Raw genomic sequence first — 27,864 nt, 5'->3', positions numbered from 1 at the left:
AACATCAGCATCTTTTAGTGGACACACTGTTGTCTAGATTCACCCAAAACCAAATCCTCAAAAGGCCACATAGATGTATACATGCTTTCACACAGCCTCAAGGCCATTTGCCCCTTATTAGAATCCTCATTCTCCATCTTTACAGTAGATCAACCAGTGGTCCTTGAGGGGGTTCCAGGTGATCCCCAGCCAAATGATGGAGGGTTGCTTGGTACAGTAACCAAATGGACCCTTCTAGATCTTTAACTCTTGAATGGACCCGTCCATTTGGTTTCACAAAGTCTACACAATTGGAGAGAATGTAGAAGAATTGTCATTTTGATCCACATGTGCCTGTTATCTCTACCAATGGTACCAACATCGATACAGCATGGAATTGTGGGCAAAATCTTATCCAACAATAACAACAACATATTCTAAGTCTTGGGTCTGAGAGGCTAAATCTCATCAAATGTTGGTCCGTGGCTCAAATGCAGAATAAATAATGGAGATTGAAAACCACTGCTGTAGATAGATGCCTGTTGGTCTCCAATCCCGCTGTGTCTCCTTCCACCCTCTCTTTATGCTCCTGCATGTGTGTGTGTGTGTGTGTGTGTGTGTGTGTGTGTGTGTGTGTGTGTGTGTGTGTGTGTGTGTGTGTGTGTGTGTGTGTGTGTGTGTGTGTGTGTGTGTGTGTGTGTGTGTGTGTGTGTGTGTGTGTGTGTGTGTGTGTGTGTGTGTGTTCAATCTGTCCCGCACGTTGACCACTAACATGCTGCTCTGTCACTAAAATATGTGTCCTATAGAACCGGGACCGTCCCACAACACAACTAACTGCATGGACCTTAAGCATGGGTCAGACCTTTTAACCCTTTGTTAACCCACATTGGTCTGGGGGGGGGGGGGGGGGGGTGAGGGCACAGTAACAATTCCAGGCGTTTATTTATTTCAAGATCTCTTCCTTTTTATTCTAGTATTTGTAGGTCTATAAGAGCTATCTTTATTTGCCTCTTTATCTAGTTCTGTACAACAACACATTGAATTGAATGGACAATTCCGGATTAACGGTTTTCTTACCTTAATCTGATGTTATTACATCCAATAACGAGTGCTAGAGGTGAAGATTTACATAACTCCACCCAGATTGCACCGTGCGCTAAAGGTCCCTGCACACTGCTGCGTTTTTCTGATTTTTTGCTGGGTTTTTCTGCCGTTTTCCGAAAAACGCGTCTAGTCTGCAAGGAAAAAATCTACACATCTGTCTTTCATAATGACCATACCCTCCACAGTGTTTTGTCCCAAATGAGCTGCTGTAAAAAAGGCAAACTAGCATAAGACAGTCACCTGTACCACTCGTTGTTGGATATAACACCAGATTAAGGTAAAAATAAAAAAGTTAACCTGGAACTCTTACAGGTCAATGTTTGAGTTAAAGTAACTCTGGGTGTATTGTAGGCTAGGTAGTGGGTCGAGTTCAAATTATGCTTGTCCACCAAGTTAACACTTAACTGTTCTCAGAACTGTTGTAGTGGAAAGGTAGTCTCGCGTAGCCAAACAACTATTCCACAATCTCTAGAGTCTGGAACTACACCTCCCGAAATCCCATTAACGGAAGCTGTCATATATTTTTTTTACTTCCGCTTCTGCTAAGCAGCAAGCTATACATGCTTTAGATGATTTAAATTTATATTAGGATACATGTGCAACTGTAAAGACGGAACGGAAGTGGGGAGGAGGCTTCACTTCCGCTTTATCGGTTGCTCATGATCAGAGCTTCTGTGCTCCAGACTGTATGACTGGAAACATTTCAATATTGTGGGAGGCAACAGTCTGGCAATGCGAGACTTGTGGAAAAGTGTCCTAACCACTTAAACCTTAATATACTTAATTTACCCCAATAGCTAAAATAGGTCTGCTATTTCTTTGGCAAATGTTCACCTTATTTTTGCTGAATGTTCACCCATTATCATGACATGTCTGGAGTGGGGACACTAGGGTTGTGTTTAAAACCTTGCACTGATTTCAAATAGACTGGTGATGGTGTTTAACAGACTAAAGGGATACGATACGGACAATATATTGGTGTCACTAACTCCCCTCACATCCAACTGGAATTGTACTGTATGTTTACATGTGATGAATAGCAGACACCGTGAATCCCCTTGGGTGTTAATTTGACTCTGAGAGAGTACAAATGTTATGTTGTATTTGTACACTTTCAAGAGTGAAGATTTGACAGTGTACAATGATCCTAAATGTTTTAGGTAGCGGTTATCTCTGACACTACTTCAGAATAACTAAATGTTTAGGTAGCTGATATGGACTCATTGAAGTTGTTCCTTTCCCTAATTGAGTACCCAGTCACTTTGACTTCATTGTCAAAGCAGCTTAATGTTAAACCATTCATGAGTACACATTGCTTCACACAATATTTTATACTTTGTAAATGCATTTTGAGCATTGGCATTTCATATGTCTTTAACTAAGAAAACCCACTGTCCAGACTAAAACAAATAACTTCACAAAATGGCCATCTACCATAATTCTCACCAAACTAACAAGAGAAACTCACTATTAATCTCTCACATATTGCTCCACGCAACATAATCCGCTTTCGGTTTCCAAAAAAAGCATTGATCAAAGGGCAAAGGGTGCTCTTTGTGTGTGTGTGTGTGTGTGTGTGTGTGTGTGTGTGTGTGTGTGTGTGTGTGTGTGTGTGTGTGTGTGTGTGTGTGTGTGTGTGTGTGTGTGTGTGTGTGTGTGTGTGTGTGTGTGTGTGTGTGTGTGTGTGTGTGTGTGTGTGTGTGTGTGTGTGTGTGTGTGTGTGCGCGTGTGCGTGTGCGTGTGCGTGCACGCACGTGTGTTTCTCTCATGTCTCCCGTCCTCCTTGTCTGTCCATAATCAGGTGGAGTCAGAAAGAGTCCTCGTATGCCTCTGTCGGACCTGCAGAGGACCAACACAGTCAATGACAAATCCCCATGGTAAGACCCTTTAAATGTACCATATAAATCCCCATGGTAAGACCCTTTAAATGTACCATATAAATACACATGTTAAAACCCTTTAAATGCACCATATAAATGCACATAAAGTCATAAAGGCTGATTTTAGACTGCATGCTGAAAATAGCCGATCTACAAGCTGCGTGAGGTTGTAGATCGGCTGTTTTCAGAGCATAGCACCCGTGCTCAGACATACAGACACAGAGACAGACATACATACATACAACTGGTTGGAATAACGTGTTCCTTCCACGCGCTACGTCCAACCAGGGAAACTCCCCCCTGTCAGGTGTAAAGGCAACTTGGACACTCAGGCATGAAGGAAGCATGAGTTAAAGTCCGTTGCTCTCCCCATGTCCCCCATATATGGGGACTAGGTTGGTGGAGGGTGTGTAGAGCCAAGGATCACATTAGATAATTGACACACGGGTGAAAAATGGGTTACAAAATCGTGGGATAATTTATTTATTTTTTAAATACATACATACACACATAGCTGCGTAATGAAGCGTTTAGGCACCGCTCAAAAACACTTCACAGGCTCAAAGTGTGGCGTGATCCATTAACATAATGACTGATGTCTGTACAGTGACCTCTGAATTACTACAACACACACCACCCCTCCTCCACCTCATGTAATTAGCTCTAGACTGTGAGATTAGAACACACACAGCACTGCTTTTGTTACCACAGGGAGGGCTGCAGTCAAGGGCTGTTAAATCCCCCCTAATGGGATTTGCAACCTCTGTCTGCTGTGCACGCACGCATGCACGCGCACACACATAGCTGCTTCTTCCGTGACACAAGGTCAGAGTTCCACATTAAGAGAGCAGTGCTCAGGAAGTGATAAATATTAGGCCTCAGCACAGAGATTATCTACTGGACATACAGTGGAGAGTACAGCCTCTATGGACACTACAGTGGAGAGTACAGCCTCTATGGACACTACAGTGGAGAGTACAGTCTCTATGGACACTACAGTGGAGAGTACAGCCTCTATGGACACTACAGTGGAGAGTACAACCTCTATGGACACTACAGTGGAGAGTACAGCCTCTATGGACACTACAGTGGAGAGTACAGTCTCTATGGACACTACAGTGGAGAGTACAGCCTCTATGGACACTACAGTGGAGAGTACAACCTCTATGGACACTGCAGTGGAGAGTACAGTCTCTATGGACACTGCAGTGGAGAGTACAGCCTCTATGGAAACTGCAGTGGAGAGTACAGTCTCTATGGAAACTGCAGTGGAGAGTACAGTCTCTATGGACACTGCAGTGGAGAGTACAGTCTCTATGGAAACTGCAGTGGAGAGTACAGTCTCTATGGACACTGCAGTGGAGAGTACAGTCTCTATGGAAACTGCAGTGGAGAGTACAGTCTCTATGGACACTGCAGTGGAGAGTACAGTCTCTATGGACACTGCAGTGGAGAGTACAGTCTCTATGGACACTGGACACTGCAGTGGAGAGTACAGTCTCTATGGACACTACAGTGGAGAGTACAGTCTCTATGGACACTGCAGTGGAGAGTACAGTCTCTATGGAAACTGCAGTGGAGAGTACAGTCTCTATGGAAACTGCAGTGGAGAGTACAGTCTCTATGGACACTGCAGTGGAAATTGCACTGGAGAGTACAGTCTATATGGACACTGCAGTGGAGAGTACAATCTCTATCGCATTCCTAAGCCAATAATTTGATGACCAGCATTGGTTCCCTATGGAGACACAAACAAGACTCTTTGTAAACACAGTCAAATCGTCAATCTTAATGTATCCCAAATATATTATTACCGGTCAAATTGGTTACCCTTGTACACTCAGATTTATTTCAAGAGTTTACAGTGTACACTATAACCTCTCACCTGTTATTCTCTGTTATCTCCCAATAGCATGAAACCTCTCCATGGACTTATGACACACACACACACACACACACACACACACACACACACACACACACACACACACACACACACACACACACACACACACACACACACACACACACACACACACACACACACACACACACACACACACACATACATACATAGATACACACACACATACACACATACAGTCATACACACACACACACACAAACGTGTCAATGTGTGTGGCCTGCCCTGAACACACAGCTGGAGAGTTTCTTATAAATCAAAGGAGTGCAAACAATCCACAACGGTCCTGTTCTTTATATACTGTAACACAAAGCAAATCATTCCTATTCCATGAAATAGTACATTTGAGAAAATGGTTTGAGAACATTATCTCGTATAATGCCAGAGTAAATAAATGAATAAATCAGCCCCTGCCAGCGATTTTTCATTTTTTCTTTCAAGTAGTCACAAAATATTATTTTCCTTTAGACCCTCGGTTCTCTAGTTATAGTCTGTTGAAAATAGTTTGTCTGGCCAAGAACAAATAGTGGAATAGAAGCGAGGCAAGAAAAAGCCTTTTTTTTTTTTGCGATCACGTCATCTTGTGTTTCCCCGTGTGTCTCCTTGCAGGGAGTCGCCCAGCCCGGGCTGGAATGGCCGCGTGGGTCGACAGAACCGTCTGACGTCCAGTTCCTCCAACACAGAGGAGGACGGGATCTTTGTTAACTCCACCAGCAGCAAGCTCCTGGAGAGAGCCCACGGCATCCTCATGTTAGTATATTATTATTAATATTTACTGTTAACTCCACCAGCAGCAAGCTCCTGGAGAGAGCCCACGGCATCCTCATGTTAGTATATTATTATTAATATTTACTGTTAACTCCACCAGCAGCAAGCTCCTGGAGAGAGCCCACGGCATCCTCATGTTAGTATATTATTATTAATATTTACTGTTAACTCCACCAGCAGCAAGCTCCTGGAGAGAGCCCACGGCATCCTCATGTTAGTATATTATTATTAATATTTACTGTTGACTCTACCAGCAACAAGCAGGCGAAAACAGGTGGTGGATCCTATTGGTTCACTGGTCTGAGCAACAGCCCACGTCCCCCTCCTCCCCGGTAGAAAACACTGGTGAACACTGGTGTCACCAAGTTTAGAGCGATGTGCTCTGCACTGTTATTCCTATGCCAGGTTTGCCAATGCATTTCCCCAGGTTTTCATTTTTTTTGCCAAATGCGAACGAAAATAAAAGCCATCTACAGGCTATGATTTTTCAGACATGACAACAAGGTACACATACTGTAAAATATAATACAAAACCAAACCAAACCAAAAAAACAGAAGAAATATTAGAACCAAATATTACAATAAACAGGTGCATATGCCTTCCAATATAAGGTCAGCTAAAGTTGAACAGTATTGTCGAGCGACATGATTACCGTATGTGACGAATTTAACTTTATGCTTACGACCTTATCAAATATACAGTATTTTTACTGAAATGAACAATTAGCTGATGAATGTATGTACAGTATATCAACTGGAAATATTAGACTGAAGATGGGATCAAGATTAGGAAAACAAAACTCACACAGAATTTCTATGTGATCGACTAACTGCCCTTTGTCTTTTAAATAGGAGAAACAAAAACTACAAATCCAAGCCAGCTCTACCCAAGGTAAATAAGACACTGTTATCTGACACATTTAATCATGTCTCATTGTGTTGTCACTATAGCTTCTCAAACATGTTTATCTCAGATTACCTAAATAACTATCATCCACGCTACCCCTGAATTACATCATCATGTCATGTTAACGAATATACATAATGTGAATCTCTAAGATCCAGTATGTCGCGACTCGCAAGGACAACTTGAGATGATATTGTTTCCAAATTAGAACAGATTGAAAATAACCTTTTTACTTGCCGTTTAACAACTTGAAATGAACCCCAGAGTCCCGTATAGACGTATCCACGGAGGGCTGCCCTGGGCGCAGCCATAGCTGAGGTGTATCATTAAGCGCAGGCTTGACACCTCAGCATCGATTGGCTACACCTGGCCTACAGGGCACCGCTCCATGGATTCGTCTTTTCTAGGGATAACATCTGACGTGTTGTGAGCTTGTAGATCTGATATATTTTGTGAAGAGACTTGGTGTAGAGACTTGAAAAAGAAAGTACCAAGAACGGTGCAACTCATGTCTGTAGAGTCTAGACCCTAGCCCTCATCAAGTCACCTTTCGTCCAATGCGGACCCTCAACTCAAAATGAGTTTGACATCCCTGGTCTAAGTGAACTGAAGTGATATTGATACATTTTATCAAAGCATACTGAGACACAACTGGACTTGCATCACAGCACCCTAGGGTGCCACGGCTCCCACTTTGGGAAGCCCTGCAACAGGTGACCGTGTCTCCTTTCCTTCTACAGAACCTCCTGGATGTAAAGAGTCTCAGATACCTCAGTAAACTCACTCTACACGACCGCATCACTAAGTCCCTCCTCCACCTCCACAAGAAAAAGAAACCGCCCAGCATCAGTGCACAGTTCCAGGTCACGCACGCACGCACGCACGCACGCACGCACGCACGCACGCACGCACGCACGCACGCACGCACACACACACACACACACACACACACACACACACACACACACACGCCCCTCTGGCAGGCAGCCCTCTTATCTGGCCTCAATGTGTGGATGACTTGCCACCAATGGGGTGGTAGTGAAGGACTGCGAGCCCCTCTGGTCTCAATGTGTGGATGACTTCACTTCCCACATCCTCCACTGTGGCTACTTGCTTTAATCTCCCATAGGGGGAGGGCTGAATTCCTCTTGCTGCTGAAATAACACACACACACACATACACACACACACACACACACACACACACACACACGCTACCACACATGTGCATGCACAGATGCACATACCAGAATGTACATGTACATGGGAACTGCTGCTGCACATATGGTTTCTTTTACCGTACACACACATACACAGTATATCTGTGTAATTGCGCACATCCGTAAACACAGTGGGTTGTGGCGTGTGTGTGTCATGTGTGCACCAGGTATGTTATTTATGGACACGTATGTCTCAAACATGTGGTTCAACTCAAACCAACTCAGTCCCTGAGATCTGGTTCCTCTATAAAACAGAACATGGTTTCATATATTCGCAAACCTTTATGATCCCTTACAATATCTCTTGTGTACAGTGTACAGTGTACAGTGGAATTAAATTATAGTGCAACAAAATAACGTACACTGTAATGGAGCAAAAAGGAGATGGGTCACAATTATTACATTACGTGTAAGTGTCTAATCGCAATTATTTTCGATAATCGCAATTTGTTAAACGCATTGTTTTGCATAATCGTCACAATTAAAAAAGCTGAAATATTTCAGAGATCTTTTCTAGTATAAAAATAGTATAAAATTATTAAATATGTCCGTAATTTCTTTGTATAGTTTTGTTATTTGACATATCTGCCACAAATAACGTATTTTACTTATTTTACTACTCTGTAAGCCTCTCTCAATATCATAACATGTTATTGTTGTTTACTCTGTAAGCCTCTCTCAATATCATAACATGTTATTGTTGTTTACTCTGTAAGCCTCTCTCAATATCATAACATGTTGTTGTTGTTTACTCTGCAGGCCTCTCTCAATATCATAACATGTTGTTGTTGTTGTTTACTCTGTAAGCCTCTCTCAATATCATAACATGTTATTGTTGTTTACTATGTAAGCCTCTCTCAATATCATAACATGTTATTGTTGTTTACTCTGTAGGCCTCTCTCAATATCATAACATGTTGTTGTTGTTTACTCTGTAAGCCTCTCTCAATATCATAACATGTTATTGTTGTTTACTATGTAAGCCTCTCTCAATATAACATGTTATTGTTGTTTACTCTGTAGGCCTCTCTCAATAACATAACATGTTGTTGTTGTTTACTCTGCAGGCCTCTCTCAATAAGCTGATGGAGACTCTGGGTCAGTCAGAGCCCTACTTTGTCAAGTGCATCCGCTCCAACGCTGAGAAGGTACGCTATGGTTCATTTCACTTTGACTCTTTTGCTGAGAAGGTACGCTATGGTTCATTTCACTTTGACTCTTTATAATGGGCGAATTGGCAACCAAAGCCTAAACTGGTGACCACCAGGTGGTGCTGAAAAAGAGCATAATTTGTAAATGAAAATATGCTATTTGGAGGTCTTGAAATAACAAAATACCACAAATACTGTTTTAAAAGAATGTCTGTAATCTGTTTATAGTATTAGTCGCATCAGGAGCTGACAATTAAAATAACAGTCTCCGCTGCTAATTTATTTAACTTGCCGTTTAACAACTTGAAATGTTATTTGGTGGTGGGGCTTCCCACTTGAAACAGTGAGTCAGGCTTTAACAGGAGTCATTGTTTCTTTGTTGTTTGTTTACCTGCTCTTAATTATCTCTGTCTTTCTCTCTGTCTTCCTCTCTCAGCTTCCTCTACGGTTTAACGATGCCTTAGTGCTGAGGCAGCTACGCTACACGGGTATGCTGGAGACTGTACGCATCAGACAGTCGGGCTACAACTGCAAATACACCTTTAAGGTAACGCACACGCGTGCACACACACGCTGATACTAAAAGCATGTCTGTGTCATCAGAGTGACATGTTCCTTCACACACACACACACACACACACACACACACACACACACACACGTACGCACGCATGCACGCACACTCGCATACACGCACGCACGCACACTCGTGTGCGCGCGCACACACACACACACACACACACACACACACACACACTCTAAAGGCATGTCTGTGTCCTCAGAGTGACATGTTCCTTCTTGGCAAAGGTCAGATCAACCCCTCTGGCTGACTTAGAATCTGCAAAGTCCACATTGAGTGTAAAAATAGCACATATACATTTTGCTTCAGGCTTTCTCCCCCAGTTCTTAATTTCCTCCAAACATATTAGTGGTCTGGCGGGCAACTGATTATAAATATCTTTTGAGTGTGTCACTCTATGAATTTTCTGCAGAACAGAGCCTCGCCATTGTCCCAGAGTTTCAGTTGTAATTGTATAAACACAGCATGTGTTTCCCCATCCACCCCCTACAGCCTTAGACTGCACTAGCTGTATTGAACTCGGACAATGGGCCTTAGTTTGAAGAGTGAGAGCTCAGCATATTTCTGCCATGATGTCTGAACCCCGTGAATCTGGGCAGCAAGGACCTTAACCTGAAAGTGCATGCGCCTCTAGCCTCAGTCCCAGCCTTACTCATCTGCCAAGAGAAAAGCCTGGTCACAACCTAAGGCAGAGAGTGCATAGCCGGAAGTGTTGGGCCGGAACATCCATCAGATGTATTTCCCCCGGATACGATATTTTCCAACACTTGTTTCATTCACAGTAAATGTACAGATCTGTAAAGTGACTGTAAAGTGATGTCACTTTACAGTCATTCCCTTGAGCGGTACTTCTGCCAAAATCCTGCTACTTCCGCCACATTCCAGCAATGTACTCTACAGTGTAGGTCTTACCCAGCGTGATGCGCCTCCTAGTGGACAGCAAAAGAACTTAACCTGAAACTGCTGAGATACTCAACCAAAACCTTGGTTCTGGTTAACCCGTTTACACCTGTGGCTGAAAACTGTTTGGAACTGATGAGTGATGCTCAAACATGTCAAGGACCACCCAGAATTAAATGTATTTGGCCACGGACCCCCAACTGAAAATATTTTGTGTCTGTTTTTGTATGACACACGTCCGGTTTGTCTCCATCTTGAATGCTAATAACAATAGAGCCAATGCTAGCGAGCTAAGACAACGTCCACCCTCTCTCCACAAAACGTCAATATTCCAATCGCAATGACCGGAAATTCAGAATGACCTCCGAACATCGCCGATCTGATCACTACCACGGACAGCACCGTATTTTCCGAGAAAAGAGCGTGGACATGCTATGTCTAATACAGAAGCTAATGGAGTTGGTCGCCCAGACGCAGTGCAGTCAAGGCCCTAGCAACCGGAGCGATTCCAAAAATACAGAGGCAATCTTATATCGATATTAAACGCCTTAGAACGAGTATACTCGTCTAAAGCATCAAATGTGTACATGTTTGCACTGTAAGGAACAATTGAGATGTGAAGAGTTAGAAGCGTATGTTGTTTTTCTTTTTTTCTTCCCCAGTGCAGTTAACCGTGAATTGAAGTTCACACAAGTTGTGTGTCTCATTGAACACTTTCTGTCTCACATTGATGTACAGTATATACTGTAGTGTATTTCTCATAAACACTCCCTCTGCTTTCCTCTGCAGGATTTTGTACATCACTTCCGAGTTCTTCTCCCAGAAGGCACTGGTACCACGCAGGCCGGCGTCCAACAGTACCTGGGCAGGAACGTCCTCGCCCCCGACGGATTCCAAGTTGGCAGAACTATGGTATTTATTTACATACGTTGCCCTCTCATTTCAGCTCTCTTGTTCTACAAATAAATGTGTAACAGCCTGCTTTCCCTCTTATTAATGTCATTTTGATATTAAGGTACATAGCATGTACTGTATGTAGCATGTTATGTACACAGATTATCAGGTCACTATTGATCTAGCATCCTATAACTATGTGTTATAGTTTCACTGTACAGATATTCTACTGTTCGACTGATGGTAGGATCTTGGTACTTACTATAATCCTACAGTAGATTTATTTCTATACATTTGTATTACCTTGTGTTGTTCTTGCTTACTGTAAGTCACTCTGGATGAAGAGCATCTACTAATTGTAAAATGGAAGGGTATAGGCCTGTCATAGACATTCAAAACATGGCATTCAACACGTTTCATCCCAATGTTTATAAACACCAGAGCGAACGGAATCTACATACTGAGGCATTCAAATTGAAAAGTCCAATAACCATAATTGATTCACTCAAATTATTGATCTTTCATTATTCCATCTTAAAATAGCTGGTATCCTGGAAGGGATACCAAATAAAAAACCCATGTGTGTTGCTTAACTGTTTGTCCAGTAGTAATTATGTAGAGAGAGAAATTAGTGAATAGCTCTGTATTACGCATATTCTTTCTGATTGACAGGGTGTAATAAAGACCTGTGTATCTATGTCTCCAGTATGAACGATAGAAGTGGGCATTCCATTTGGCTGATGTCTATATAATTACAAGACCATACCTGACATTCTTGTGACCGTGCATCCGGCCAGAGTTTCTTAAATATGTGTGTTTGTGTGCGTTGCGAGTGTAAGTGTATACATGGATGACCCCCTTCTTCTTTGTATCCGTGCATGTGTGCGTGCGTGCGTGCCTAAAGCTTCATTTTAAAGCTTGCCAAAAAGAACGGACGTTAGCTCGCACATCCATTCTTTTTGGCAAGCGGCAGCACCGTCATGTGATGGAGGATAAATTGGGATTCCCCTCCCCTCAGGTGTTTCTCCGGGAGGTTTAGGGCTAGATGGAGAGTATAAATTGAGCTTTGCGTTCCCCTCAGGTGTTTCTCCGGGAGGTTTAGTGCTAGATGGAGAGTATAAATTGAGCTTTGCGTTCCCCTCAGGTGTTTCTACGGGAGGTTTAGGGCTAGATGGAGAGTATAAATTGAGCTCTGCGTTCCCCTCAGGTGTTTCTACGGGAGGTTTAGGGCTAGATGGAGAGTATAAATTGAGCTCTGCGTTCCCCTCAGGTGTTTCTACGGGAGGTTTAGGGCTAGATGGAGAGTATAAATTGAGCTCTGCGTTCCCCTCAGGTGTTTCTACGGGAGGTTTAGGGCTAGATGGAGAGTATAAGCTCTGCGTTCCCCTCAGGTGTTTCTCCGGGAGGTTTAGTGCTAGATGGAGAGTATAAATTGAGCTTTGCGTTCCCCTCAGGTGTTTCTACGGGAGGTTTAGGGCTAGATGGAGAGTATAAATTGAGCTTTGCGTTCCCCTCCCGTCAGGTGTTTCTCCGGGAGGCAGAGCGCCAGCGGCTACAGGCCTTACTCCACGCGGAGGTTCTGAGACACATCGTGGCGCTGCAGCGTCGCTTCAGGGCCGGTCTGGAGAGGAAGCACTTTGTCAGGATGAGAGAAGCCGCCGTCTGCCTCCAGGTAACAATACCGTCCTTTTTCTGTGAACCTCTCTCTCGTATCTTTTGCACACTGTCATGCCCTGTAGCATTTAGTCATCTACTGTCTGTATTAGCCCATTACAATCCACCCATTGTTTTGCCCATTGTTTAGTTTTTTATTACTTCTTAAATTTCAATATTTAAGTAATTTCTTAATGACCCATATTTTCCCCAAAGAATACACTTGTGATTAGAGTGCTGTTTATGTTTAATTTTTAATAGTAACATTTCAAAGAAACGTGTTTGGTCTGATCTGACATGATTCATCTATTTTGCTGTTGGTCTAGGAATTACTGTATCACATTTTGTGAACTAAACCAGTGTTGATTTTGTCAACTATGGCTAAAAATGTTCATCAACTACCTTTTTTCATTGACAAAAACTAAATAAAAACTATGCTATGATGACTAAAATTGAGACTAAATATATTGATAATTTCGTCAACAAATAAAAACTAGTCAAAAATGTTAGGGAGGGACTAGTGGAGAAGCGATCCTGTAGAACTAAAAGACAAGTCATTTTGGGCGCGTTTGTAAGTACCGCACCAGAGTGCACTCGCCTATTGGTTTGCATTGCACAGTGCGCTCAGTGCGCTATTTCTGAATGTGCCCTTAATGGTTGGTTGCGCAACCAAAATATGACTAAAACTAAATGAAATTTCATTCAAAAGACTATGGCTATTTGTACAGTATGTCTCTAAATGTTCTGATGAATTGAAAATGGTGGACCCTGTTAAATAAGTGTAATGTCATGGATCGTCCACAAAGTAACAGTTTTTGTATTGACTTGTGCTTTCTTTTGAAATTAAATTACCCATTCTACATACTGTGAAATATTAATATTAATATGAATCAATCAATCATTGACTAAAACAAAATCTGAATTTGCTGTCAAAATGAACACTTTAAAGAATCACAACATTGTACATTGTAATAATCTCCACGCAGCAATGGTGGCGCGCATACCAGTCCAGACTCCGAGAGGAAGAGGAGGACTATGACCTTCACGTCCAGGAGGGGGCGGCGTTGTGTCTCCAGACGTACTGGCGAGGCTACAGAGCGCGGCAGAGGTTCCAGCTGTGGAAGGAAGCTGCCCTGGTGCTCCAGAGACCGTGGAGGCTGTGGCTTTACCGGCGCTGTTCGGCCGCTCTGGTCATTCAGACCGCTTGGCGCTGCCACGCAGCCCGAGAGGCCTACCTGCGGCTCTACGGCACCGTGGTACGACTGCAGTCCCTGGGCCGAGGCTTCCTCGCCAGGCACAGGTAACTAACACCCACCCTTAATTCATCAACCAACCTTTAGTCATAAGACCAGTGGTAATTCATTATCCCTGTTCATTTTGCTGCCGATTAACACTACTTTTGCCGGAGAAATTTTCAGAATAAAGGTGCTAGAGTGCCAAGCAGATGGGCAGATTTTACTCTGAAAGGCCCCGCCTTCCATTTCCCCCAAAAAACCGGGAGGTATAATGTTCCATTACTACCTCGCGCTACCTTGTCTGAACTCTCTTTAGAAGCGTTAATATTCCAAACGAGATGATTGGTTAAGTCAGAAATTTAGACAGACAATTTAGAACAATTTAGATCAAAACCATGGAGAGTGCCATAGATTTAGTCATAATACGTTTTGTCGGCCCGTAAACTAGGAAGTGTATGGCTTTTTATTTTTGCATGCGCAAAACATGCTCTGAACAAGGCATTGCCTAGCAACGGGAGCTGTCAAAAAATGGATTACAGGATCTCATTTATTTATTTATTTATTTACACAAAGAGTCTCCTTTGTGTCTCCATAGGGAACCACTGGCACTGCTGGTCATAACATTATTGATTTAGGAATGTAACAGGATGTTTTGGGTGAACTACTGCTTTAAGACATTTTAACATTTGGCTTTTTATTTCATTATACCTACCTTTATAGAAAATATGTGTTTCTTGCTAAAACAACATCCGTTGTAATTCAAAGTGAACATTTTTTCTCTGTACACTGGCTGTAATCCAGATTAAGGACCATTGTTGCACAGTTCATTAGAGTTCACAAGGAGCCAACTGACCGGCCCTTTGGTCAGATCATATTCATGACGTCAAGCAACCAGACACAAAGTAGCTCAGAGAGAAAGAATTATTTTGGGCTGCTACTGTGGTGCACCCAGTCTGTGCACCCAGCCGTTGTATTGTATTCATTTAGTATAGAACCCTTTTTTGTTGTGTGTAATTTAGCATTTAGCATTTCGGTTTGGATGACAAATTGACCTTTCCTCATGCCACCTTGATCGACAGCTTTTTAGAACTCAAAGAGCAGCGGTCGAGAGAGAAGCGAGAGCACCAGGGCGAGAATGGACAGGTAGGCCTCTCACAATTATTCATAATCGCCTAAACACAATTATTTGAGATTATCACAATTATTTTTGCATAATCGTCAATCGTTTTCCATGTTGAAAAATTATATATATATATTTAATAGCAGATATAGCAGATCTACAAGCTTTTACTTTACAAAGTTTTAGATTTAAGTTATTTGTCATATCTGCAGGGTTTGTGATCACGAAGGCTAAAAGACAAACAGAAATACAAATTGTTTCAATGCAAAAAAAAAACAAAAAAAAAAACAGATTGAAATCGTTAAATTATTTGTGTGACAATAATCCCCAATTTAAATGTGTAACCGTGTCCCTGTGGACAGGCCAGAGTTTCCCCAGAAGAGGAGCCCTCACCGCCCAGCTTCATGGGCCTGGATCTGAGCACGTGGGAGGACTGCTCCTACCAGGAGCGGGAAAGGAGCCTTCAGAAGGGGGTGCCGCAGGAAACACAACAGGAAGGAGCGGGAAGAGAAGAAGGCGCACTAGAGCTCGGGTCATGTGGAGCTCACCCCGAGGTGCCGGGTTCGAGCGCAGCGTCCACCGTGGTGGTGCGAGAGAGAAGCAGAGCTGTGGACGAGCCCGGCCAGAAGACCACCCGGGCCAAGAGGGAGAGCCGGCGGATGAGGGAACTGGAGCAGGCCAAGTTCAGCCTGGAGCTCCTGAAGGTCCGAGCCACCGGCGGTGGAGCGTCCCCCTCCTCCGAGGAGAGGCGCTGGTCTGCTGAGATCCTGCCTCCTGCCACCCCGGACGCCCTGTGCTCGCCCCAGGGCACCCCGGACAGCCAGAGTTCCAAGGGCAGTTTTGAACTTCTCAGCATGGACGAGGAGGCGCCCACACCGCCCAGGGCTACGGTGGAAACACTGGACGACGAGGAAGCGCCCATTGCTAGGGCGGAAACACTCGACGACGACGAGCCTAGCTCTCCTCTCGTTGTCTCGGCTGCGCCAGAAGCGGAGGTGCCAGAACAACCGGAGGTGTTCTTCTCAAGCCCTAAGCCAGACCAGCCTCCCAGGGTTGGTGTTTCTCCCGTCGTCATGGCCCCTCAACAAAGTCAGAGCCAGGCCAACGTCGACCTGGAACCCCCCTCTCCGACACTTCCGCCCAAAATGGAGAACTACCTCCCGACCTTCTACGTTCCTGCCAACGAGGGCGGCATGGCCGTCGCTAACCGTCCTTCCGATGTGGCAGCTGTCTCCACCTCCACTACAGCCACTACATCCACCGTCACCAAGCCTCTCAGAGAGAGGAGAGAGTCGACACGGCGACCGGTGGTGGTGGTCATCAGCATGCAGCAGAAAGAAACGCCTGTGAGGGAGGAGCTCGGTGCAACGGTGGTCCGTCCTCCTGTGGAGCTCCGGGACAAAGCGGCCCAGACGTCGCCTCTGCAGCCAAGCAGCCACACTGCTCCTGTCCCCCCTGTGGACCACCAGACAAGCAGCCACACTGCTCCTGTCCCCCCTGTGGACCACCAGGCAAGCAGCCACACTGCTCCTGTCCCCCCTCTGGACCACCAGACAAGCAGCCACACTGCTCCTGTCCCCCCTGTGGTCCACCAGCCAAGCAGCCACACTGCTCCTGTCCCCCCTCTGGACCTCCAGACAAGCAGCCACACTGCACCTGTCCCCCCTGTGGTCCACCAGGCAAGCAGCCACACTGCTCCTGTCCCCCCTGTGGACCACCAGCCAAGCAGCCACACTGCTCCTGTCCCCCCTCTGGACCACCAGCCAAGCAGCCACACTGCTCCTGTCCCCCCTGTGGACCACCAGGCTGTCCTGTTGGCCACCCAGACTCCTAATGTCCCCGTGGCCAACCAGGTGTGTAAATATGTTTTTGGACCTTTTGTGGTAAAAGCAAAAAATAATAATAATACAAAGTATATATATTTATCTACTTGCAACCCAAACCTCCAACACTAACCGTTTCTTTTTTCTTGAAAAACGACACTATGGAAACGAGTTTCATCCACTTTATTTGTACTTGTGAAGCAGACTCCTGTGGTCCCTGTGGCCAACCAGGCTGTGCTGGAGAAGCTGGAGCGCCTGAACTCGGAGCAGCAGGAGCGGCTGCGCAGCCAGCAGCGGCACAACGAGAGGCAGATGATGGAGCAGATCCGACTGCAGACGGAGGTCCTGGAGAAGCAGCGCCACGTCTTCGCTCAGTACGAGAGGGACCGCTTTGAGAAGCAGCGGGAAGAGGCCTTGCACCGGATCCAGAAGAGCCGTCAGAGTGGCGCCGATGTCTCTCGAGCCGCCGGCACCTCCGGCACCTCCGGCAGGCCACTCAGACCCAGCTCGCTGTTCATCGAGAGAACGCCGGAGCTGGCTCCTCATGCCAGAACTCGGTCGGACTCTGTCGCGCCCCCTCGTCCCACGGCGGTAGATGTTATCCAGGGTAGTGCATCTCAGCCCCGGATTGTTCAGCCTCCACTGGCACCCAGAGAGAGGCTGAAGGAGGCCAGGCCTGGGGCTGACGGCTGGGCACCCAAACTCACCCTGGAGTCTCGAGACGCAGGAGGCACCAGAGGCAAGGTGCACACCAGGAAGACGCCCGCCAATAAGGGTACGACGGTCAACATGACCGACAAGGGGAACATCTTCTTCTCTCCTAAAGACCGGGTGACGTTTACCAAGTGAGTGTAATAGTAATGGAACCATCGTGTTCATCTGTTTTGTCGATTTTTTTTAATTTATAGTATTATTCATGATACTTTTCGGTTTTCGTGTTCATTTTAATAACCCATTTTGTTTGTGTTTTTATTCCCCCTTCTATTGTATCTATCTTTGTTTTAGGTTTGACAAGGATGCTGTTACTCCGGAGAAGCCGATAACTATCCACAAAGACGGGCCCTCACCTGTCACCAAACCTTCTAAGGGATCCAAACCACGGGAGGTGGGTGGTTTTTCACCTAATAGCTATAGATAATACCATACATATAAATGATATAGTTTGTGGGTGTGCACTTTTGTATTTGCATGCTTGAGTGAGTGATAGGGGCGCAGGATGCCTACCCGTGAAGAAACTAGTAAGAAAGTGTCTTACGGTGCAGTGGTTTGGCATGGACACTAAAGGGGCTATATGTAAATAATAACTAAATGTACTAAACCACTGGTTCCAAAACTTTCCAGGTCGAGTCCCGAAAGAGACTTTAGACGTTTGCCCGGGATTCAAACTATCTCAAGTGCTCAATGCATTGCGAGCTTGTAGATCAGCTATTTTCACCTCTTCTTTTTATAATTTTTTGTTTATGGAAATGGACAGATTTTTACTCGAGTCGTGACCCATAAACAAATTGGTCTGTGACCCACAAACGGGTCCCGACCCACTGTTTGGGAAAAGTCCTTCATGTTTACCAATGAAGCTCTTTACTGAAGTGAAGGAAGCTCTTTACTGAAGGAAACGAAGCCAATGGCGACGGGATGAACGCTTTCATGTGTGGCAAACCTCTCACCGGAAGTTCCATGAAATACACACCAGTGAATAGAGCCGGCTGGACCAACTTGTGATCAAACATTATTTCTGAATGATTGATATGATCCTTTGTCATATAATCGGTTCCGGAATATAGAGTAAAAGAAGCCATGTCACAGGTTGTTTTCTAATCACTTGCTTTTCCATGTGCCCAGTACATCATTTTATTATTATTATTTATTATTTATTTTCCATGTGCCCAGACTGTACATCTTTACATTTTATTGAGGCAATAAAAAGCATCAGATATCCTTTCGGTCTCGGAGGTATCACGCAATTTGGTAACAGTCTTGTGATACTTGGCACGTTCAGAAACGTACTTTGTAGTTTGTGCCCTTTAGATACCTCTATAAAATTACAGTGTACACATCGAAAAGCAACATAGCAGACAATAATGTGTTATATGTCTCTGTTATTGTCCAGAAGCGATTACTTTACAAAGGTCTCAGTCATTCAGAAATAGTGTTTGTTCATGAGCTGCTCACCGGGCTCTCATTGACTCCAATGCATTCCACCAAACTTCCGGGTGCAGTTTGGCTCCCGTGGTGCGACGAATCTGCTGTCTGGAATGACATGATAGTGAAATTTCCTTTGGTAGCCTTACGTTCTTATTAATATACATTGATGTTTACATGATGTGTTGTTGACTTGTGCTGAACGCCAGGTGGGGAGAGCAGGCCACAAAAAGAAAGCTCGAATGGCGCGGACGCGCTCCGACTTCCTCACCCGCGCCCCCGTGGTCTCAGCGGGGGGGCGCGAGTCCGACGAGGACGATTATGACGGCGACGCCACCCCCGCCGCCACGAGCCCCCGCCATTATACACTGCCCCTTCCCAAACAGAACTCCATGGAGGCGGGCCTAGGAGAAGCCTGTTTCAGTGACTCTGAGATGGTAACGGGCCCAGAAACCAGACAGCGGCCGTCAAATTGATCTGTAGTTGTTTTTAAAACATGGCTAACCCGCTCAGCAGAGGCTATAACATAGAGCTTATACTGACCAAGTCTTTGATCAGCGTTTTCCTATCTTCTAATACGATATGTTTTCTACGTAATTACTGTGAGAAGGAAAAGCACGTGTCTGCTTCAATGTCTGCTACAAATTTAGGGAATCCATTAACCTCCTAAATTTGACTTTCATTTTTATTGTAGTATATTGAGTTTTCATATTACTCTTTCAGTTAGCTTATTAGAAGCTACTCATCGATGCAAGGCATTTTTTCACAAAAATGTGCTTTTCCGTCCAATATTAACTTTAATGCTAACATTAACCCTTTTCTAGCGGACGCTCCAACCTCCAATCTAACTAACATTAACGCATTTTAATCTAGTTGATGCGTGCTAACATCTACACTCTCACTCTCTCACTCACTCACTCACACTCACTCACATACACACACTCACTCACACACACACACACACACACACACACACACACACACACACGAGTTGCCTAGATTTGAGATTGCTCTTTATTCATGCATTATTCACAATTGTTTATTTTAACTGCTGCATGTCCAGTAGAAGATAAACGGGGGTCATCAATTCATCAATATTTCCTTACACGGACACATGTGTCCATGTCAAAGACGTGCTCTGTTACGTGGAAAAAGGTTGAATTAATCCTTTTTACACACCATTACAATGATCATATTTGGATCATAAGACCCAATTACTGAATGTTAAGTCTCCAGGTTTTCTTCAGAATATGTATGACACTCATTTGCTACGATACTACGGCACATAAGGACACTAGTACTAGTCATTCTCAAATGTTTTGTTTGCTAGAAGGACCCCCATAACTCTGAGAGTGTACACATGGAACCAAATGGACCCTTATGGGCCATTTGGTTCCATGTGTACAATCTTAGAGTTACAGAGCTGGCTATCTCTTTATGTGTTTCGGGCCATATTATTGTCCACTCATTTTGTATGTCCGTGACAAAAACAAATATATTTTGACAGAAATGTCCACCACAAGCCAGCATGGAGATGACCCCCTGTGCATGAACTCTCTAAGCTGCCACTGGTCCAGCCTTGGGATCCGATCTGCTGTGACCTTTGGAATCATTAACACTCTGTCTGAATTCTTTATTCCTTGGAAAATATATAAAGTATATATCTGCTGTCGGGAAGAAACCACCTAACTCCAACATATTCATTTTTCAGGATTTTTTTTTTTTTTTTCATGAAATTAAGAAAACCTTATATTTTGAAAACAAAGCAATACTGCCTCATCAAAGTTGATGTTGTGACTTTATATATTGTATTGTTAATTACTTGCATGAGAGGGGGAGATGTGGTGAAGTTAGTTTCTTTAGCGGAAAGTTTGAGGGTTCAATGGACCAATGTCCAAAGCGTTTTATAGCACTGATTTATGCCATAAAATCAAAAATGGAGTTAGGAGGTTTCCTCCCGACAGCAACGATTGTTGCTTGTGCCATATCCTTATGAGAAGAAGAATAAATCATTTTTCTAGAGATGTCACCCTGCAATGCCACAATATTCATATAAACACTTTAATAAATGTGAAAGTTCAATGAGTTGATGCTGCCATCTAGTGGTGGGTTTGATGCTCTGTGATCCTCTTGCTTTGGATCTGAAGACAAATCAAGTCCTCGTAGCATAATAAAACAAGTCAATGTGTTGTCATGCTGTTGTGCTCTGTGACGTTTCAGCCCACAAGCTCTGGGGAACTGAAGAAGCACAAAGCCATGTCCTCTGGAGATCTGGGTAAAATGGACACACTACGCAAGAGCTCGCAAGATGGGAGGTTTGTACATTCAAAAACTCAAAAGATCCCCTTGATCCAAAACAGTGGTTTTCAACCCTTTTGATACCATGGCCCATTTCTGCATTTAAGCCATATACCAACATTTCACGAGATTTTGCATCTCAGACCCGAAACCTTTTTTTGTTTGTCCACAATTCCATTCTGCATTGATGTCGGTACCATAGGAGAAATAGCAGTTGATCAAAATAACAATTCTTCTACATTCTCCAATAGTGTAGACTTCTTGTACGGGTCCTTTTGGTGTAATTTGACCCCGGACCACTAGTTGAAAACCACTGATCCAGAACATGGTTCTTGGTAGTACGCTACGGCTTGTTTCTCCTGTTGCTGTTGGTAATCCTCAAAACGATGCATATTTCTTTATACTAGGCCAGTGGTTCTCAACCAGTGGCCCCCTCCAGGGACCCCAGGGGTCCTTGATGGGGTTCCAGGTGGTAAATGGACCCATATTATTAGATCTTCAACTTAATTATTGTTAAACATCTGCATTAAGTCTACACAATTACAGAATGCAGAAGAATTGTTATTTTGATCAATGTTTGCCTGTCATCTCTCCTATGGTACCGACATCAATACAGCATGGAATTGTGGACAAAATCTTATCCAACGACAACAAAATATCTTTGAAAATAGTCGGTTCTGTTCATGTTTTTCAGGGTTCGTGGTAAGATGCGGTTCTGGGGTAAAACCAAACACGGGGAGAAGAAGACATCGAGAGAAAAGCTGATCTGTGGAGGAGATTCCCTGGATGGAGACAGCGGAGAGGCTGGACCTCTGCTAGGAGAGGGTGGGTGATGGGGGGGGCTATAGACCTCTGTATGGAGAGGGTGGGTGAAGGTGGGGGGGCTATAGACCTCTGTATGGAGAGGGTGGGTGATGGGGGGGGGCTATAGACCTCTGTATGGAGAGGGTGGGTGAAGGTGGGGGGGGGCTATAGACCTCTGTATGGAGAGGGTGGGTGATGGGGGGGGGGGGGCTATAGACCTCTGTATGGAGAGGGTGGGTGAAGGTGGGGGGGGGCTATAGACCTCTGTATGGAGAGGGTGGGTGATGGGGGGGGGGCTATAGACCTCTGTATGGAGAGGGTGGGTGATGGGGGGGGGGGGGCTATAGACCTCTGTATGGAGAGGGTGGGTGAAGGGGGGGCTATAGACCTCTGTATGGAGAGGGTGGGTTAAGGGGGGGGCTATAGACCTCTGTATGGAGAGGGTGGGTGAAGGTGGGGGGGCTATAGACCTCTGTATGGAGAGGGTGGGTGAAGGTGGGGGGGGGCTATAGACCTCTGTATGGAGAGGGTGGGTGATGGGGGGGGCTATAGACCTCTGTATGGAGAGGGTGGGTGATGGGGGGGGGGCTATAGACCTCTGTATGGAGAGGGTGGGTGATGGGGGGGGCTATAGACCTCTGTATGGAGAGGGTGGGTGATGGGGGGGGGGGCTATAGACCTCTGTATGGAGAGGGTGGGTGAAGGGGGGGCTATAGACCTCTGTATGGAGAGGGTGGGTGAAGGTGGGGGGGCTATAGACCTCTGTATGGAGAGGGTGGGTTAAGGGGGGGCTATAGACCTCTGTATGGAGAGGGTGGGTGAAGGTGGGGGGGCTATAGACCTCTGTATGGAGAGGGTGGGTGATGGGGGGGGGCTATAGACCTCTGTATGGAGAGGGTGGGTGAAGGTGGGGGGGCTATAGACCTCTGTATGGAGAGGGTGGGTTAAGGGGGGGCTATAGACCTCTGTATGGAGAGGGTGGGTGAAGGTGGGGGGGCTATAGACCTCTGTATGGAGAGGGTGGGTTAAGGGGGGGCTATAGACCTCTGTATGGAGAGGGTGGGTGAAGGGGGGGCTATAGACCTCTGTATGGAGAGGGTGGGTGAAGGTGGGGGGGCTATAGACCTCTGTATGGAGAGGGTGGGTGAAGGTGGGGGGGCTATAGACCTCTGTATGGAGAGGGTGGGTTAAGGGGGGGCTATAGACCTCTGTATGGAGAGGGTGGGTGAAGGTGGGGGGGCTATAGACCTCTGTATGGAGAGGGTGGGTGATGGGGGGGGCTATAGACCTCTGTATGGAGAGGGTGGGTTAAGGGGGGGCTATAGACCTCTGTATGGAGAGGGTGGGTGAAGGTGGGGGGGCTATAGACCTCTGTATGGAGAGGGTGGGTTAAGGGGGGGCTATAGACCTCTGTATGGAGAGGGTGGGTGAAGGGGGGGCTATAGACCTCTGTATGGAGAGGGTGGGTTAAGGGGGGGCTATAGACCTCTGTATGGAGAGGGTGGGTTAAGGGGGGGCTATAGACCTCTGTATGGAGAGGGTGGGTTAAGGGGGGGGCTATAGACCTCTGTATGGAGAGGGTGGGTGAAGGGGGGGCTATAGACCTCTGTATGGAGAGGGTGGGTGAAGGGGGGGCTATAGACCTCTGTATGGAGAGGGTGGGTTAAGGGGGGGGCTATAGACCTCTGCTAGGAGAGGGTTGGTGATGGGGGGGGGGGGGGGGGGGGGGGGGCTACTGCCATGTTCAGTAGATTACTGCCATGTAGATTGTAGATTATTGCCATGTAGATTACTGGAATTGCCATGTAGATTACTGGAATAAATGGATTCTATCTGCCCAAATGATCCAATTTACAACCTGTATGTATTGGTGTAAAGTAAGTACAAGTACTGTACTATTTTGAGATATTTTGACTTTCTTCAGTATTTACCATTTTCAATCAAGTTCTACTCCACTACATCAGAGGCAAATATTGTACTTTTAGTGGACGAACTGATATGATGCGTCTCTGACTGTTCCTCTCCTCCCACCCAGCAGGACAGGGGTACCTGTCCCCCCCACGGAGCCCCGAGCTGGCCGCAGAGCGGCGAGGCTCCAGGGAGTCCAAGGAGAACAAGGAGCCGTCTCCCAAGGTGAAGAGGAGGCGCAGCGTGAAGATCAGCAACGTGGCGTTGGAGCCCACGCACTGGCAGAACGAAGCCCTGCAGATCCTCACCTGTACTAACGACTACCGCAGCATGAACGACTTCCTCATGAAGAAGGTAGTCTACCGTCCACTAAAACTATGACCAAAAACCGTTTGTCGAAAACTAAGTAAAAACTAAGCTTTGATGACTAAAACTATTGACTAAAGTATATTGACAATTTCGTCAAACAAATTAAAAACTAGACTAAAATGTTAGGGAAGGACTAGTGGACTAGATATCCAGTAGAACTGGAAGACAAGTCAACTTTTCAGATGACTAAAACTAGAGGTTCACGCGCCTTCTGTGCGTTCACATCTAGCTTAAAGAAAAACACAGGAGTCCAGTTCCTGTTTCAAAAGGCTGTTTTCTCAGAATGTAGGTAGGTGATTGAGCTGAAAGTGGACATTCTGGGATATTTTTTTATGTTATGCTGTGGTGAGGTTACAATATTAACGCTTCTGAAGAGAAATATACTTTTTAGATGGAAGAGTGAGTAATGTCTCAAGCAGGCACGATTGTTAGGGGGAGGGGGTACTAATGGCGAAATTAAAGTAAATAAAAGAATGCAAGCACATTGAAGGTGGTAAAAGGAGTCTATGTTGCGTGGAGACAGAACTTGCAAAGTATGAGGAACAGTTGGGACGTAGAGAAAGCACAGTGAGGGAATGTCAGTTTCGCCTATGTTATGGTCTATGACTTGGATATCTGAACTGGCGCACATTTTTATGCGCCCATCTCAAATGTAAATATAGATAAGACTACAACTTAGTGACATTTTATTCAAAAGACTATGACTAAAACGGCATCAAAATGTACTTTCCCCCCATCTCTCTCTCTCTCTCTTTCTCTCTCTCTTTCTCCCTCTCTCTCTCTGTTAGTCTGTTTTGTAACAATTTCATCCTCATGCACAGTTCACATACATTTGTGAATGAACATGTCAATTCCAGCTGTAATTAGAATAATATACTTCACAATATATTGAATTTGAGACTCTGGTCTATCTTGCATTTATTTCTCTGCTATTTTAGTGTGTTATGTTGTCGATGTTTAACCCATTCTGACCTGAGATCAGATTCATACGAGGTTTCCGCCGGACACACACTGGTCTGATGAACCCATTCTGACCTGAGATCAGATTCTAAAAATGTCAGTCGTTCTTCGATTTCTTTCAAAAATAGCAGACCTACAAGCTCGTATCGCGCCACTCGGTGGCGCGATATGAGCTTGTAGATCTGCTATTTTTAAATAGCTAAAGCATAACATGATGCCGACAGCAAAATGGGTGCCCGGTCAGAATGGGTTAATAAGTTGTATTGTGTCCCATTCTTCTTCGATCAACGTCCTGGACACATTATGTTTAATAGGTTGTATGGTCTCCTGTTCTTCCAGATCAACGACCTGGTGGACACATTATGTTTAATAGGTTGTATGGTCTCCTGTTCTTCCAGATCAACAACCTGGACACATTATGTTTAATAGGTTGTATGGTCTCCTGTTCTTCCAGATCAACGACCTGGTGGACACATTGGGCCTGATTCTTCAACGCGTTTCCGCTGATATAATGACGTGACGATGGCGGAAAGGCATTTACGTGGATTTCCCACATTAATTTGGAATTAATGGAAATGACCGTGAACTTGACGCTCACGTAGGTTTGTCGGAAACTCCGCCAAATCCTACGGGACCTCTTTAGGTGGCGGAGAAATCTTCGCAAGCATACACTTGCGGAAGTTGCGTATAGATTTATTCAGAAGGCTTTAGTCTTCATGCTGAATCAATAAATTGTTCCCAAATCTCAGATAAAATATGTAGGCATGTGTCCCCAACATATTGGTCGATCAGCACATAAAAAAATGATAGCCTATATATATATATATATATATATATATATATATATATATATATATATAAAAGCAGAGTGCACTTGTATGCCTAAATGCATGCATTAGGATATTTCTATCATGCGCGATTGGGGCTGCTCACTCGGCAGCCTTCTACTCGAAGTGCAACGGTTGTGAGCTTGTAGATCGGCTCTCGCGGACTCGCGCTGCATGTTAAAAAACAAACTCACAATTATAATAAGAACATAGGCTTATCTGCATTCTGCACTGTACGAATCCAACATTGTTTAGTGTAGTAATGCCTGCAGTAGGCGGCAGGCCTATTGAAATTGTTTTGTTACGGAGCTCCTTGAGTCAGTTGACTGTCGGTTGGTGTGTGTGCGTGTGTGTGTGTGTGTGTGTGTGTGTGTGTGTGTGTGTGTGTGTGTGTGTGTGTGTGTGTGTGTGTGTGTGTGTGTGTGTGTGTGTGTGTGTGTGTGTGTGTGTGTGTGTGTGTGTGTGTGTGTGTGCAGGGTGTGTGTGTGGGGGGGGGGCAGACAGCAGCGTTCTGCCGATCCGATTCACATTGGAAAATGAATAGGGCTATATAGCCCTATATAAAAAATAGAAGACCACATTAGCCTAATGAATGGCATCAGCGTGTTTGAAAGCCAGCTCACCTCCGGACGGACAGACTTTATAATAATGTATATTGATATTGATCACATGCATGGATGCCACACACAGAATAGTTTAACTCACTGGATAAACTCACTGGATTATAATTTCTTAAGACAAGAGGATCCCAGGCCTATATAGGCCTATAATTATTTACTTATGAATGTATAGGCTACTGTTCTTTATCGCGCAAACAGTGTCGAGGGCCCATGCCCCCCTCCCTCTCTCTCTCTCTCTCTCTCTCTCTCTCTCTCTCTCTCTCTCTCTCGCTCTCTCTCAAAAGACGACTTTTGCATTGACATATATCCGATATTTTAAATATCGGATATGTTTTACCTCTGCAAAGGTGTGAGTGAGCACCCGCCTTGGTCCCGAACTTAATTAAATAAATTATAATTATATTGCTTCAGCGGAGCACGCACCGTTGTAAGCTTGGAAATATTTTTATTTCCTTTGGTGTCCTTTGATGGATTGATGTCAGTTTGTACATATATAGTAGCCTACAGTGGTAATATGCAATGGTGCAGTCTGCGGCTGCAAAGCCTTTTTTCTTTTTTTGACAGACGGATCTCAAACTGCTGTCTGCTGAGTCATGCTTGAAGCCTTTTATGGTACGATATGGGGCGTGGATCAATGCAGATGAGGTTGTCGGGTGCTTTTCCGATCACTTTGCACCCGCTTCATTCAGTATGACATACACCTGCGATACGCCTGCGTACCTGTGGTACACACCACTCTCTGAATAACACGTCATCTCAACGCAGCTTGATCGGACGGATAAATACGATATCTGTTTCCGCC

General features: G+C 44.9%; 1 protein-coding gene across 9 annotated transcripts in view; it reads left to right on the top strand.

Moving 5' to 3' along the window:
• myo9aa (myosin IXAa) overlaps positions 1 to 27,864 on the top strand; it is a 156,809-nt gene that overhangs the window by 110,784 nt on the left and 18,161 nt on the right. For 5 of the 9 annotated variants that reach the window (XM_083758574.1, XM_083758575.1, XM_083758572.1 and 2 more), the window contains 17 exons: positions 2,885 to 2,960; positions 5,497 to 5,637; positions 6,508 to 6,547; positions 7,303 to 7,425; positions 8,849 to 8,929; positions 9,369 to 9,479; positions 11,202 to 11,324; positions 12,829 to 12,978; positions 13,946 to 14,259; positions 15,274 to 15,337; positions 15,665 to 17,167; positions 17,339 to 17,982; positions 18,143 to 18,242; positions 19,486 to 19,713; positions 21,497 to 21,591; positions 22,269 to 22,399; positions 24,417 to 24,640. In XM_083758574.1, the coding sequence (XP_083614700.1) occupies positions 2,885 to 2,960; positions 5,497 to 5,637; positions 6,508 to 6,547; positions 7,303 to 7,425; positions 8,849 to 8,929; positions 9,369 to 9,479; positions 11,202 to 11,324; positions 12,829 to 12,978; positions 13,946 to 14,259; positions 15,274 to 15,337; positions 15,665 to 17,167; positions 17,339 to 17,982; positions 18,143 to 18,242; positions 19,486 to 19,713; positions 21,497 to 21,591; positions 22,269 to 22,399; positions 24,417 to 24,640 (4,148 nt within the window). The remainder of the gene's footprint in view (positions 1 to 2,884; positions 2,961 to 5,496; positions 5,638 to 6,507; positions 6,548 to 7,302; positions 7,426 to 8,848; positions 8,930 to 9,368; positions 9,480 to 11,201; positions 11,325 to 12,828; positions 12,979 to 13,945; positions 14,260 to 15,273; positions 15,338 to 15,664; positions 17,168 to 17,338; positions 17,983 to 18,142; positions 18,243 to 19,485; positions 19,714 to 21,496; positions 21,592 to 22,268; positions 22,400 to 24,416; positions 24,641 to 27,864) is intronic. The other 4 variants (XM_083758571.1, XM_083758573.1, XM_083758570.1 and 1 more) reach the window with 4 other exon arrangements.

Source organism: Protomyctophum parallelum (assembly GCF_964188405.1).
Source record: "Protomyctophum parallelum genome assembly, chromosome: 2".
NCBI lineage: Eukaryota > Metazoa > Chordata > Actinopteri > Myctophiformes > Myctophidae > Protomyctophum > Protomyctophum parallelum.
The sequence above is the reverse complement of the archived record's forward strand: the minus strand, read 5'-3'. Positions and strand labels throughout refer to the sequence as shown.